The following is a 15,514-nucleotide window of genomic DNA, read 5'->3' as shown; positions in this document are numbered from 1 at the left end:
TTAAAACCGTGTTTTTATACTCGCCAGAAACACAGAACTAGGACGAGTTGTTTTCGTAATGATGGCGAGAGCAAAGAGAATTGACATTTTGATGATTACAGTAAACAAGTTTTTTTTTTCGTTACGGAATTGTTTAAAAGAAATAGAAAACATGTTCTCCGTGTTTCTATCAAGTTTTAGTGTAAATCTACTAGCGTTCTATCACGAATGCCGTTCTTGGATTGGCTACGCTACTCACTATCTATTCTGTCATAGAGAGTGAGTAGCTTGTTAACAAAATGACGGCCACTTCTTTGATTTTTTAAGTGTCTATGAAGAAGAGGATTTAGATAAAGTTCTGAACGACTAGTAAATTTATACCGCGTGATAGTTGACGAGAGCTGCCCACTATCGCGCATAGGAAATGGAGAGCGAATAATCTAATTGTTAAATAGAAACACGTGTGGAAGTTTGGGAGAACTCGAAAAAGCTCGTTCTCCCAAACTTTCAGTCGTGTTTCTATAATTCGATTGAAACGCCGATTGAAACACGGTACATATACGTGTTTCTCGCGTGTCATTGGTCTAAACCAATCACGTGATGCACTCGGCATCTCCCAGTTTCAAAATTCGCGTTTCACTGACACTTACACGTTCATTTGTCGCCCATAATTAAATTTTTTGACTGGAGAGAACGGAGTGTTCGGGACAGACTAGTCTGTGTACCTTGAACTTGAATTCTTGTAATATGCCAAACCACTACAATTTTTTTTAAAATCGCCTAAACGCAGAAGTCTACGTTATGAAGTATCAAAGCATTCAGGAGTGGATTCTGAATTCCTTTGGAGCTGATATTCTACCAGTGTAGTCTCGAACAACTTTTGTTACACGAGTGAAATTTCAGAAACGATCACAGACTGGATAAACACCATAAACGTTAAGTGCGCAATTCTGAGAGAGACAAGTTAGCGTTAATCACGGCAAATGTTTTTAACAACAGAAGCAGGGGCTAATTTAGGGGGGAGGGGGTGGAATGGAGCAAAACTTTTAAACAAAATGAACACAATTGTAAATATTATGAAAGAAATAAAGGCAAACACTGAGGAAAGACACATGTACCTCATCGTAATTTCTACTTTGTGGCTCTGGTATTATTTCTGGTGTAACAGTTTTCAATTAGATCCCAGTTTTCAAATTGCCACACTTTGGGGGTATGCCCCATTGATTCTGCCACCCCAAGACACAAGCCTCCCTCACCCCCATTGAAAAATCCTATACCCGCCACTGAGATGGAGTAGAAGGTTGGAAGAAAATGAAGAAACGATCATTTACGTGTGAGTTTACTCTTTTGGGCTCTTAGAGAAGTAAACTATAACATAACAAGAAAACCCTCAAGGATGTTTGCGGGGGAACCCAACCGAACGTGAAAATTCGTGTCGTGCGGAAAAGATCCAATATTTTTAAGGTGTTTGAGTTTGCAAAAGAGACTATCTCCTACACCCCGACAGGAACAGAGCATCCACCCTTCCCCTATCATGGCAACCAAGTACCCCGTTCTTCGACTCGCGGGAGTTTGGTCAAGGCTCTATGTAAGGTGAACATTCCATCTAGAGGACTGAAATTTTGCACGTGCCAGGGTTACTCAAATGTGCATCACACACTACATCAAACTGGACTTTGAGATACTTTCTACACGCACTCAGCTCATAAATCTTATAATGTTTGTCCCCAGATATTTAGCAATGGCGTAGACGAAATCTTATAGAAGTGAGCACATTTCACAGTGTCTATTTATTATTGAATTTTCAGTTCACGTCTGATCCCAGTTGTTCGAAGTACGCGGATATAAATGTTGTCCCGTTAAATCACTATTCTGTGGAATTGAAAAACGAACTAGCTTTGTATTTACTTATCGAGTTGACAGCGTAATCGCTACTTTGAACAGCCCAGATTGAAGGAGACTCGGCTTTCAGGGTACATGTATTCAACTAAGGCCTGAAGTCTAAATGTAGAATTATCCAAGAGCAAATCACGATCTGATTTACCAATGTGCCCGTCCCAGTGCGAAATGAGATTAGCAATAGACGCTGGTTTAGATATTAGGAAACACATCGAGAACGAAACAATAAAGCTTGAATTGTTACTGGTTGGCTGAAAATTTGTTGACAAACGCTGACAAGGCGTCGGCCCTGGTAAACCAGTTTTGTAAACACGACGGGTAGCTAGTCTAGCATAAGAGAAACAACTGCAACAACGAAACATCTCCAGAAACGAAACCGCCGGGCTGTGCAGCATCGTTTGTTATTTCTGAGTAAGATCATAATGGGTAAAAGTCAAGAACAGGAAAAAATAAGGTATGATAAGACATCCTGGTGGAATAAATTTGCAGGGAAAAGCAATCGATTACTTGCACTTCGTTGCACGACTGAAAATAATTCGCCCGGCGTCTTGTTCTGTGTATTAAATAAGTAGGCGCGGTTTTTTTTTTAGATAATGCCAACTATTCGGACAGTGAATTTGGATTTTGGGAGCGTTCTTTTCTTTAATATATCAATTTGATTTATAATATTTCTCCCTGTAAACTTTTATCAATGAATCGGAAAGGCTAGCTGATGAAACGCAAATTTCTCAGAACTGACCCAAAATTAATGAGAGTGTATCCCGGGGAGTGTATAAATACGGAGAGAGAATGTTGACCCAGCCAACAATATAAAGGACAATAAAGGGCTCATAAGTGTATTTTAGAAGTTTGAAAGTCCTTGGAAGAGAGACTCAGCGATTATAGTCGAATCAAACTCTCTGCCTAAAGGACGGACCAATATTATTTTCGACGAGGGAAGGGGGCAGGGGTAGACAATCTCTTCCCAAAAAATCCTGCACAGCAAGGCCATGGGAAAACAAATCGAGCGAGTGCTTTATAATGTCAGTATTTTGATATTTTGACATAAAAATTCTTGAACATGCTATTGCCCACCAAAACAAATCTTGCACAACCTAAAGCTGAGACAAAAAATTTTCATGAAAAGGCCATATAAAGAACGGGGTTGCAATATTTTGTCTACACATGGTCTACATGAGGACACGCCCCCACCCCCTCCCCTATGAGATCAGGCTCTTCGGAATCTTCAGTCCAGAGGTTTTGCACCGTTCTTTCTAATTTTTTAGAGCGCGCGATATGATTCCTTCTGCTTAGATGATGTCAGCTCGAAAATCCGTTAATTTAGAGGAACTGCTTACCGTCTGTTTTCGGATATGCAAAGTTCCGCTTGTTTTATCAGCCTTACTCGACGAAAACTTTTTCGGATGGCTGTCAAAAAGTTAGGGACTCTTTGCTTTGGTACACAACTTTTTCTACAGTTCTTTGACTTTGAAAACTTGTGTCTTCCTTTTACCTTTACCTAGTCTGTTTATATTAACTTTTTTACCATTGTTTATTTTGTAATGCAATCCTCAATTTCTGCGTGACTGTCGTGTGACCAGACAAGTACAAGAGACGGTCTTTTCGTTGGACGGAGTTGGACAAAAGAAGGACGGTTTTTCGGTGATCCAAACTTCTGGAATAGCCATGTCGGGTGTGAGGCATGTTAACAAGATTCCTACAATCAGAGGAACGGATATCATGAGAGATCCAAGGCTAAACAAGGTAATGTAAATATGCAGGCCTACTGAAATATATAGAGTCCTGTTTTCTGATTACTGTAATCCAACGACCATGATTCAACGCACGACTGCACGTACAGCGCAAAAGTTGTGCAATGAGCCCTGTCCATTTAAGATTTTTACGTCGTTTAACGAAGGAAACTTGATAATCTGTCGGAATCTTTTGTGTATTAAGTCAGCAGGTTAGGGAAAACCTTTAGTTCTTTACCTTGGTATTAAATGTACCTTATCGGGCACTGAACTTATTCTGAACTGCAAATCTCATAAGTCAACCCGCTAGCGCTGAAATTGTCAACTAGTGCTTAGATCTAAGCTAGCTTACAATAAGTCTTACAAAGAGTATTAATGCCCAAACAAATTAGATTTTGTTATAGTGTTATTGCATTAGGTTGATCTGGACAAATAACCTTCCAAAAAATATTAATTAAAAAGTGCGGGTGGCGCATTTGCATACATTTGTACATTTATGTAAGCTTATGTACACGCGCCTCTAAGAATATTTTCTCATTTAGATAACAAAAAGTTAGATTTTGCTCGCATTTGTATCCAGGAAGAAACTTTCAATCCCAAGTATGTTTTATGACAGCCACTGGCAAACTGAAAGTCTTCTTTTTTACCCATAAATGTGTAGTCAACTAGCAGGGGCATAGCCAGGATTTTTCAAATGGGGGTCACACTGTGTCAAAGTGAGTATACTCACCAGATTGTCATGACATTTTTGCCATGCTTGCTTAAAAAAAAGGGAGGGGGGGGGGGGGGTCATGGGCACCTTAGGACCCCTGTAGCTACACCCTTGACTTGTAAATTCTTCTAACCCCTCTCCATACAAGACTTTTAGTGCTAGTTTGGAGAATCTCAACATGTGAATATTATGGCAATTTTTCTGCCCTGTGGAAGCATATGTGCCATGGTAGGTGGTACGGAAATGGTGTCTAGTCTCTAATACGAGTGGAAGGGGGAGGAGGGGTGAAGCAGGACAAACTACAACCAACTCACTCTCTCGTAGATTCAATTCTAGCACCTTCTCAATAAGTGAGTGATATTTTGACAGTGGTTTGTCAAGTTTGATTCCATGTAAACTACCTTTCTATGTTTCTAAGGAAAGAAAAGATCACTATTAATAATTTAAGGTGGCTCCCTATCTAATTTTTAAAGACTACACACCCACTGAGGATGAAAGCAATCTGTGCACACTCAAAGGAAAATGTCAGGGTTTTCTTACAGTACCGGTATATATGACATCAGCATGACCACTGACAAAAACAACTGGTTATAATAAGTAAAAATTTCTGACATGGAAATAATGCCACCAAAAAACCTTTTGAATAGAATTATACTATACATTATGTGCTAGGTCTGTTATAGGTTTGCCCCAGGTGGCCTCTCAGACCAACTCTAAGCTAACTACACAAGGTTAGTTGATTGGCTGATTGTTAATTAATTACTTGTTAATACAGGGAACTGCCTTCACTCTACAAGAAAGACAGATCCTTGGAATACATGGTCTCCTTCCTCCATGCATATCGACTCAAGAGATTCAAAGCCAAAGAATGTATGCAGAACTACACAGAAAGGCTAATGATCTTGAAAAATACATTCTCCTGATGGCTTTACAGGAGAGAAATGAGTCCTTATTCTTTAAAATCTTAATGGATCACACAGAAGAGCTGATGCCGATTGTTTATACCCCAACTGTGGGTCTTGCTTGTCAGAAGTATGGCATGATATTTAGGAGACCTAAGGGGCTGTTTGTTTCTATCCATGACCTTGGACATGTTGAAGATCTCCTAGCAAATTGGCCAGTTGAAGATGTTAAGGTACATGTTTTATTTATAGCAGATTTTATAGAATTAACCTATATGGCCATCTGATCATGGGATACTCAATGACTGGAAGAAACCAAATTAGAATATATATCCCAGGAGACAGGGCAGGGGTTGCAATAAAAGCCGGTTACCGGTGGTTTACTGCCACTTGTAGGACCTCTTACCGCTGTCTGTTTGGATTTCATTAATGAACATGAAAATGATAATGATAAAAAAAAAGCAAATACAACAACAACAATGACCACTGAAATTTTTAAATGCTACAAAAAAGCGGGCAAAACAGACCCAAGGCCAAAAAAGTGAAGCGCATGCAATAATTTCAGCGTCCAGCAGTACACTAAAAAACTGAAGCCTGGATATTATGACAAAGCAACAGGGCGTCTAGAAAATGTAAGTGGAACGACACGACAGACATAAATATTAATACATTTAAGTGGTTTTTCAAGGACTCTTGGACAAACTCTGACAGGAACCAGTCTTTGTCAACTGGTAGGAATAATGTTATCATTTCTTGGGATTGATTACGTGCCTAAGTGGATATCAAGTGTCACTGAGAGATATCTGCCTAGAGAGGTATTCAAAATGCGCCTCTTTGCATCCAAAAATTAGTAGTTTGTCAAGAAAAATCCTGCTTTGTGGTCAATAAAAATACCCATCAACAGCACACTTTTTGATGCCCAGAAAGCATTTCCGAGCTTCTAGATTTCAAATTTTTCTGGGGGGGCATACCCCCAGACCCCCCTAGGAGAAAGGGGCCTTACAGCCCCTTTAGTGGTCACAGCCGCCTATTACATCTTCAGTGGCCACTTATAACTAATGTTATTGAAACAAAAATGCAGACCATGCAGTCTGCAGACCACACAGTCTGCGGACCATGCAGTCTGCCAAACATGGAGACTGCAGACTGTGGAGACCATGCTGATTGAGTACTTAACAGGATGTTCTTTGTATTTCGCTTACAATCTGAGTGCAAATTGTGTCTTTTTTGATGGGTTTGTGGCTTATGGGGTTTTTTGTACTTTTTGTACTCAGTCTGTATGGTCTGCTTGGTCTGCAGTCTGCATGGTCTGAATTTTGGTGTGACCACCAGGCGATATCCAAATAACAAACCAGAACATAAATAAGTGAAAAGTGAAAAAACTACCTTGAATGAATTAAAATTGAAAAAAATGTTTACTAGAACATGTCGAGTAGTTAGGAGTCATAGTATATACTAATAATATTATTAAAATGATTTAGTGAGTAAAAGAGTCAGAAGAGAGAGTGTTAAATTCAAGGTTGTGGTCTATGCAAAATAATCAAGATCAAATTTACTCATCTGACTTAACTCGGTGAATATTTTTTTTTTATCATGATACCAACAGTTAGCTGTTGTGAACTGTGTGCAGGTTTGGTAGGGGGAACTGGTTGGCAAATTCCATAAAAAATTCTTGTACGTGTGATCTAGAGAGTTACCAAAAACATTGTGTAGTCAAGCAAAAGAAATATACAGAACAAACTAAAAAAATACACAACCTGACGGTCCAAAAAAATTCTCCAACCCCTCCTCAAAAATGATGGTCCATCACTAACCTGTCTAGCCCTGAACCTTTTGCCCTTTTTGTATTGTTTTCTAATAAAAGGATTATCCCCAAAGGGGTTCATATGTTGTTGTTCTAAATTCTGACCATTTTCTACTTTGTTATGTGGAAGGAAACACATGATAATCTCACAAGGATGAAATTTCAAAACAACATTTGATAGGTATATGTTTTTAATTATTTTCTACCATTCTAGGCCATTGTAATGACAGATGGAGAGCGCATTCTTGGCCTGGGTGATCTTGGTTGCTGTGGCATGGGAATACCTGTTGGAAAGCTTGCTCTGTATACAGTGTGCAGTGGCATTGATCCAGGAGTGTGTCTTCCTGTCATGATTGATGTTGGAACTAATAATCAGGTGAGGAATCAGCCAGCTGTGTTGCTTGTTTGCCTCTTGTGGTAAGGTAGGGTAAATCCTACACTTTCTAAAAGTCCTTTCCAAATACTTCCTGGCCTGGCCTGTTGGTTCTGTTGCTCAAAGATCACCCTCTTGCATCGATTATCAAGGACAATTACTAAGCAAAGAGGGCAGGTTGACTAGGTAAATCCAGTTGAGCCAGGTTGTTCATTGATTCCAGTGCCTTTATCTGATCTCTGTAATGTTAGTCCATCACAGGTTAGCCCAGAGAGCCATTTTCTTGCCCAAGAACAAACACAATGGGCATAAATGCAGAGCTATCAATCTGGAACCACTAGACATACAAGACACATACACTGATTGCTTTGCATAAATAACAGATTAAGCCATTTGTTAGAGACCAAGCTAGAGATGTCTGCTTGTACTAATCTTGGTGCTAAGTCTCAATGATCATAATTGAGATTCTTGAAAATATTGAAAGCATCTGTACCAAATTATTCAAATTATTTTAGTGTCTGATATGACAGTTACCAAATATTCTTATCCATTATCAGGAATGTTATTGACTGGAAATAAAAGATCCTCCATTGCCTGGGATTTTCCTAACATGAAAGCCAGGCTTAAGGAGAAAATAACTAATTCTGATGTTCTTTCCCTCAGGCTTTGCTAGATGATCCACTTTATATCGGAGTTCCTCAGAAGCGTGTAACGGGTAAAGCATATGATGATCTTATTGATGAGTTCATCCGTGCTGCAACTCAGAGGTATTTTCACCAAGTCAAATCTTTTTTTACATTATTTATTAATGCCACACCTTTTACACATATTTAAGGTGGCTCAAATCGGTTTGCAGCACTTTTCAAGACATAGATTTTGATGGGTCATTATTACCACCCTTGATCAGTTGATGTCACAATCATGGTATCAAATAACTGCCCAATCATTGGTGAACATGTTGTTATCATTTTTGACATGATGGGTTACCATAATAACAGTATGGCTTGCTAAAAACACCTCAAATTTAGCTTTTAGTACTTATATTTCAAAAACAGCATCATGAGACCCTTTTTATACTACCAAATTTTAATAAGCAGGATAAGTTGCAACTTTTGGCAAAGTTTAAATTTGAAAATGTGTGATATTTGACTGCTCTTCATTTGACACCATTTTTCTTTTCTAGATATGGTGAAACAGTATTAATCCAGTTTGAAGATTTTGGAAACCATAATGCCTTCAGATTCCTGGAGAAATACAGAAATAAGATTTGCACCTTTAATGACGACATACAAGGTATATATAAGCTTTCTTCAGTTGGTACAGAGTGACAGACAGATTTCTTTTGAGAGGTGGGATCCAACTGTCATGTTTTTCAGGTTGCATGTGACACTTTGATCAGTTAAGTTCTCATGACCTGCAGTGAATTTGTACACCTACACAGTATATTTAGAAAGACCTCCAGGACAAAGTTGAACAAGTTGAGCAGTTCGTAGTTAACACTGCCCCCGCATTTTTTTGCATGGGAGGCACAGTGGCCTCATGGTTAGTGCTCTCGTCTCTGGATTGAGCAATCCCAGGTTGAACCCTGGCTGGGGTCACTGCATTGTGTTCTTGGGCAAGTCACTTTGCTCTCACAATGCCTCTCTCCACCCAGGTGTATAAATGGGTACCAGCAAACTTAATGCTGGCAGGGGTAACCCTACGATGGACTAGCATCCCATCCAGGGGGAATTAGAAATACTCCTAGTTGCTTCATGCTACAGAAACCAGGACAAGCTCTGGTCTGATGGGCCGGTTGGCTCGTATGCAGACTTTAAACTCCTACTTACCTACCTATGTTTATTTACAGGCACTGCATCTGTCACAGTTGCTGGTTTGCTCGCTGCTCTGCGAATCACTAAGAATAAGCTGGCAGATCACAAGTTCCTCTTTCAAGGAGCTGGGGAGGTGGGTAAAGAAAAAGCCAAAATTATACAAAAAGATTCATATCAGGTCCCAGTTGTTCAAAACGTGGATAATGCTATCCATTTGGTAAATCACTATCCAGTGGATAAGTGTTAACAAAACAAACCACACTATCCACTGGATAGTGATTTATCTGGTAGATAGCGTTATCCACCTTTCGAACAACTGGGGTCAGATCACATAGATTCCAACTTTGTTTGGCATGGAAACAGGTTATCTGTTTTCAGACATTATCTGCCCAAGTGAATTGCTGACGGAGATAATGTCCAAGGGGAAATAAATGCTTATTTTTTTAATACAAATTTTATACCGATCCATTGAATGTTTAAATACACAAGGAAAAACTGTTTGGTAGATCTCGACCAAGCTATCACTATTGGATTATTTTCATATTCCAAAATCTTGGTAGACTGTTTTAAACACCGAAAACATTTTGCAATTTACTTGAGACAAAAATGGAATGTGCAAAGATAAAATTTGCAGAGTTTGATCACTCCAGGACAACATCCCTTTTAGTTCCCTCTAGGGTGATCTGCATCAAATTTCTCTTTATAATATCAATACCTTGTCAAGCAGACAACTGGTGAGAATTTAGGAACTCATCTGCCAAGGATTTTGTGGGTCTGCACAAAGTGCAAGTGAGCAAGTCATGTGAGACAACATCCAAGCCATTCCAGTAAGCCTATTAAATATTACATTCTGTTATTATATGTTTGTGTCTCACAAGGACTGGGAACTACTGAATTCACGAATTTGATTGGCTGAAATCGATATTGAAAGCGGTCTAGATTTTCCCATCTAGACCGGCATCTAGACTGGTTACATTTTGCGATGAAAAAGTTGCCAACTAAAATGCAAAAATATTGACTATTTTCTTCTAACAATATTTATCTATGGAAGTGCCAAAAAGCCTGATGAGAAAAAAAAAGTAAAGAGGACAAGCAAACTTTGGCAGAATTAAGTTTGGCTCATCGCCGTTCGCAAGCAAAATGTCAGCTAGTACAAACCAATTACATTAACTGAATTAAATTGTTATTGTTTGCCATATAATAAACATCTTATTAACCAAGCTTAGTCAATCTGTATGGGAGAATCTTGACCTCAATCGTGTGTACAGACCTCACTGTGTTCGGTCTGTATTCACAACCTCGGTCAAGATTCTCCCATACAGACCTCCTGCTCGGTTAATAAGAGCTAATTAAGTTTACAGTCTGTCAAAAAGCCACTTGCTGGCTTGTGGTTAGCCTCAGAGATAGTAGGGATCACTGGCTCGCATAGTGCGCATGCTAGAGTCGCTGGCTTGCTGGCTCACAAATTGTCTACACTCAATTTTGTAAGGAACTGAGATTCTTCCTGATACTTTTCAATAGGCTGCTATTGGAATTGCTGACTTGCTTGTTCTAGCCATGATCAAGGAAGGATTATCCCTTGAGGAGGCGAGAAGAAGAATATGGCTTGTAGATTCTAGAGGACTGGTTGTAAAGGTAGCCATGCTCATGCATATTACATATACATGCAGTATATAGTACATATTTACTTATTATAAAATGTACTTCTTGTACAACCACGTCACTGTATCTACATTAAGAACTCATTTACAGCTCAAGCACAGTTGCTGTGGAATTTGTTTACATATTAGAAAGTGTCCTGGTATACTCATCACAAAATCCATGTTCATACATTTCTGTTTTAAGGCAGACCATTATCTATGGTTGCATAAAGGCATGCGCACTTGCTTCTGTAAAAGTTTGAATGCATTTATTTTTGGGGGGTTCTTGTACGATGCATAAAAATAAATAAATAAATAAATAAATAAATAAATAAATGAATAAAATGTGAAAAATGTTGCCCTGATGAGAGTGTTTGTCTTGCTATACATGTACTTCTGATTAGTGTGATATATGGTCAGGTTATTTAAGGAAAACTCTGTTCTTCAGGATCGTGCAGTTGGAGGATTAACTGAAGAGAAACTGAAATACGCTCATGAAACAAAGCACATCAGTACCCTTGCAGAAGTTGTTAAGACTATTAAACCAACTGCCATTATTGGTAAGCTGAAATCAGAATTTTAAAAAAGCCCTTTTGATTTAATTTATTTGAATTGAGGCCACCACACAGAGGCTCAGTGGCCTCATGGTTAGTGCATTCATCTCTGGATCGAGTGGTCTGGCTTTGAGCCCTGGCTAGGGACATTGTGTTGTGTTCTTGGGTGAGACATTTTAACCTTATGGTGCATCTCTCTACCCAGGTGTATAAATGGGTACCTGTGATCTTAATGCTGGGGGTAACCCTGCAATGAACTAGCATTCCAACCAGGGGGGAGCAGAAATACTCCTAGTCGCTTCATGCTATAGAAACCAGGATAAGCACTGACCTGATGAGCCACTTGGTTCGTATACAGACCTAAACTTACCTACTACCTAAATTTAATGGTGTACTGTTTTCATGTTGATTTCCGTTTACCTTTACACAAAGGTGTCGCAGCAGTGGCTGGAGCATTCACTGAAGACATTGTTAAGGCTATGGCTTCCTTTAATGAGCGACCTATCATCTTTGCTCTTAGTAACCCAACCTCCAAAGCAGAATGTACAGCAGAACAGGCTTACACTTGGTCTAATGTAAGGAAACTCTTATTTTCTGGGCTAATTCAACTAGGTATAGACAGATCCAAGTCCAATTGGACAGCAGGAATAAAAGATATTTGGGGAAATATGCAGACCATTTTCCTGCCTGACTGCGGACTGTTGATTTGCTGGTATACTGACTGCAGTCAGTGCCTAAGATGATTTGACTATTCACTGAATTAAGTACAGATAGTGGTGTCACCTGTTGATTATTAAATTGCCAACTGGGTCTCTGTACAGAATTAAACTATCAAAAAGAAATAACCTTGATTCACTTTTTGGGAAAATCGTGGTCTACAGGAAACCATCACTTGCTACAGGTAGCCCAAGTGACCATGATATTACCACAGGGTATCCAGTTTCATAGGAGTGAAACTTGCATAATTTGTTCTTAATCACAAGAGAAAATAAGAAACATCTACAAAGATACAAGTCACAAAGTTCTCCAGTTCAAGTGGTTAGCGTGCAGCATATGACACAATTTGATGATGGCTGGTGTGATTTCAAGCTCATTGCCCTGATCATGTTGCCAACCTTTTTCAGGGAAAGGCTGTGTTTGCAAGTGGAAGCCCTTTTGCACCTGTCACTCTTCCTGATGGGCGTCATTTCATACCTGGTCAAGGGAACAATGCCTACATCTTTCCTGGTGTAGCACTGGGTGTGATTGCCTGCAAAACTCAGCATGTTACTGATGAGATGTTCCTTCTTGCCGCGGAGGTAACAATAAAGTTACTTGTTGTGGCATTTCCAGAGTCATTGGTTAATATTTTTTGTGAGCTTATGAAAACATCACCCATTAAACTTGAAAAATGGTCATGAGAGTTATTGTTAGCCACTGCACTACGGTTATAAGGCTATCAGTCTTAACAGACCCTATTTGTTCATGACACTGTCCACTGGATGAATCACTATCAAACAGATAAAAATGTGGTAAACAATAATAAAGCCAAATACGATACTTATTAAGAACTGATTTATCCAGTGGTAGCAGTGGATTAGAATTATCTGTCGATCTATCAATCTATCGGGCTGTTTATCAACATGGTAAGCACTCTTTATTTGTACATGACAAAAGAAACGTAAAAACTAGAAGCTTGTGGGGTAGTGTAAAGAGATAGAGCTAACCTTTTACTCTCACTTTCCCTGCTGCAGTCATAGCTGTTGATTCTAAACAAGTTTCTATTATCTTTTAACTAATCCCCTGATTCAGTTATGGGAGTCTGTCTACTTAATAATAAATGTAATATGACTTTTCTTTTACTCTCACAGTTTCATTTTATTAACTTATGAACAATTTCATTGTGTGACACACTTTTCATCTTTCACCCCAGTCTTTAGCCAATCAAGTGGAATCCTTGCAGCTGGAGAAGGGCTGTCTGTACCCACCCCTGAAAGATATCAGAGATGTGTCCTTTAAAATTGCTGTCGATGTAGTGAAGCTGGCATATACTTGTGGATTAGCCACCATTCATCCTGAACCTGAAAATAAACAACAATTAGTCCAAGAAAACCTCTACAGTGCAGATTATATGTCTTACATTCCACACACCTACAACTGGCCGACAGAATGACTGAATATTGAAACAACACCAAAACAATTGGAAAACAAAATCTGAATATTTTTTTTTTCTTTGAATGGAATAGTTTAGAGTGGTTTAATATTTTTTCTTGCGATAGTAATAACGAACGTTTAAAGCCACATAATATATCTTTCAGGCAAATAATTTCACAAGTATAGCCCGTGAAATGTAGCCAATGGCGATGAGTTAGGTAATGGTTTAAATCGGATTTTTTTAGATTTTCACACATTTCGACATGTATTTACTGTGCAACAAAACACTTTGTTTTTGTATTAGTATCTCTTTTTATCTCATCAGTGCATATTAGTTCAAACAAGTATTTGGTGAGAGCGCACAAATTAGGATGGAAACTGATGATATGTTTTCACCAGCTCTTGTCATGTGCAGAGCTGTTGATCTGTTGAAATCACAAGTCTGATACACAAAAAAATACTGTGAGCTGCAAAGGTTCTGGGTAGTTAAAATTTATCATACTTTCAGGGGACAAGAATTGATGCCTGTTTGATGAAATTCTAAACCAAGAGTTACATAATGTTGAAAATACTTTTTGGAAGAAATGAATTGTCAAGAATTAAATTATGATCCGTATCTATTGATGTCAATGGTTTTTAATATATTTAGAAAATAAATCAATATCAAACAGAGGATAATATATCTTGCCATGTCATTTGTTTATCTTATTACAAAATAAGTAATAAAAAAGCGCGCTTTAAAAAGCTTGGGAGAATTTAAAATGTGTGGAAACACGAGCCGCGCGCAGCCTGTAGCCAATAAAAGAACGGCATTCGTGATAGAACGCTTGTAGACTTTTAGGCAGCCGGAGGAATTTGAAAGCGGAGCTTTATTTTTACGGTTACACAAACCCGTCACTAAAACGGAGCTTTTCGAAAACGAACAAAAAACCGGAGGAATTTGAAAACACCGCTTTTCGTTTTCCCGTGGACGGGAAACATTTTAAAAACGGAGCTTTTCGAAAACGATGGCGTCACGATAATGACGTGATTTCCCTGACCGAGTTTTCCTCAAACACAAATCCAAAATGGTCTGTGATTGTTGCGTTTTTTCAATTCCTCTGGTGTAGTGTGGACGGAAAACATTTGATGCGTTTTCAGAGTGAGTTCAGTGAAAACTCCGTTTTCAAATTCCTCCGGCGTAGTGTGGACGGGGCTATACTAAAACTCCAACGTTAGAAACACGGAAAATGTTTCATAATTCGGGGATCCGGCTCTTATTTCCAGGTAGAAGCCAGAGAAAAAAACATTAAGGAGACGGGATAGAAAAGAAACGGAAACACGTTCGAAAAGGAAAGCGATTTGTTATCACGAATAAAAGGATGGCTTGATGGCGGGATTTTTGTTTCCTTCTTGAAGGTTACAATAAACCTTCACACTACCCTTGGCTCACAGGACCCATTTCTATTTCCGAAAATGGATGGAAACTACGAAGCAGAGCCACCATAACCACGAAGTTGTGGAACAACGCGAGAGTTTGGAGCTGCTTTAGGAGGATAGTGCAAATCTACCCAAGTTAGATGATGAACTCAACTGTCACATAAAGAGAACTCTTAAAGAGGACTTTTTTCTGTTTCCCTCGAGCTAATCGGAGAAGATAGATCAGTAGCAAAACGGCGGTATCTGGAAATTAGATTCATCCTAAACCGTATTGATTATTTTTTAGCTTAATTGATAGGCTGTCAAACGTTCTACTACAAAAAAAAAATCACCTACACGGTTTTGATTTATATGCTTTCTGGAAAAACGCAATTTGATAGGGAATTTGGCCCCCAAAGTTAGCTAGCTCTCAGTCAATAAGTCCCCCCCCAAAAAAGCTTGCTTAAACTTGGTTTTCTATAGATGAAAAACACAAACTTAGCCTGAATTTCAGCCACCTTTTCGATTCGCACTATCCCCCAATTCGGATCGAATATAAATTCTTGTACGTTCTTG

At 38.9% G+C, this 15,514-nt stretch overlaps 2 protein-coding genes and 1 pseudogene across 3 annotated transcripts in view; all 3 read left to right on the top strand.

The window, feature by feature from the left end:
• Positions 1–405, top strand: part of LOC145481601 (uncharacterized protein aq_987-like) — a 5,398-nt gene extending 4,993 nt beyond the window's left edge. The window contains exon 4 of the mRNA XM_081460113.1: positions 1–405. This exon is cut by the window's left edge and continues 312 nt beyond it. The gene's annotated coding sequence lies outside the window, so the exon portion shown is untranslated.
• Positions 1–15,514, top strand: part of LOC145481600 (uncharacterized) — a 101,498-nt pseudogene that overhangs the window by 3,636 nt on the left and 82,348 nt on the right. The gene's annotated exons all lie outside the window — the stretch shown is intronic.
• LOC145481593 (NADP-dependent malic enzyme-like) lies at positions 2,166–15,381 on the top strand. The gene is made up of 12 exons (XM_081460105.1): positions 2,166–2,332; positions 3,459–3,621; positions 5,096–5,455; positions 7,241–7,402; positions 8,063–8,166; positions 8,583–8,692; positions 9,249–9,346; positions 10,735–10,848; positions 11,302–11,413; positions 11,840–11,982; positions 12,532–12,705; positions 13,320–15,381. The coding sequence occupies exons 1-12, from the start codon at positions 2,301–2,303 to the stop codon at positions 13,557–13,559; spliced, it is 1,812 nt and encodes a 603-aa protein (XP_081316231.1). The 5' UTR covers positions 2,166–2,300; the 3' UTR covers positions 13,560–15,381.

This window comes from Orbicella franksi, chromosome 3 (assembly GCF_964199315.1).
Source record: "Orbicella franksi chromosome 3, jaOrbFran1.1, whole genome shotgun sequence".
NCBI lineage: Eukaryota > Metazoa > Cnidaria > Anthozoa > Scleractinia > Merulinidae > Orbicella > Orbicella franksi.
The sequence above is the reverse complement of the archived record's forward strand: the minus strand, read 5'-3'. Positions and strand labels throughout refer to the sequence as shown.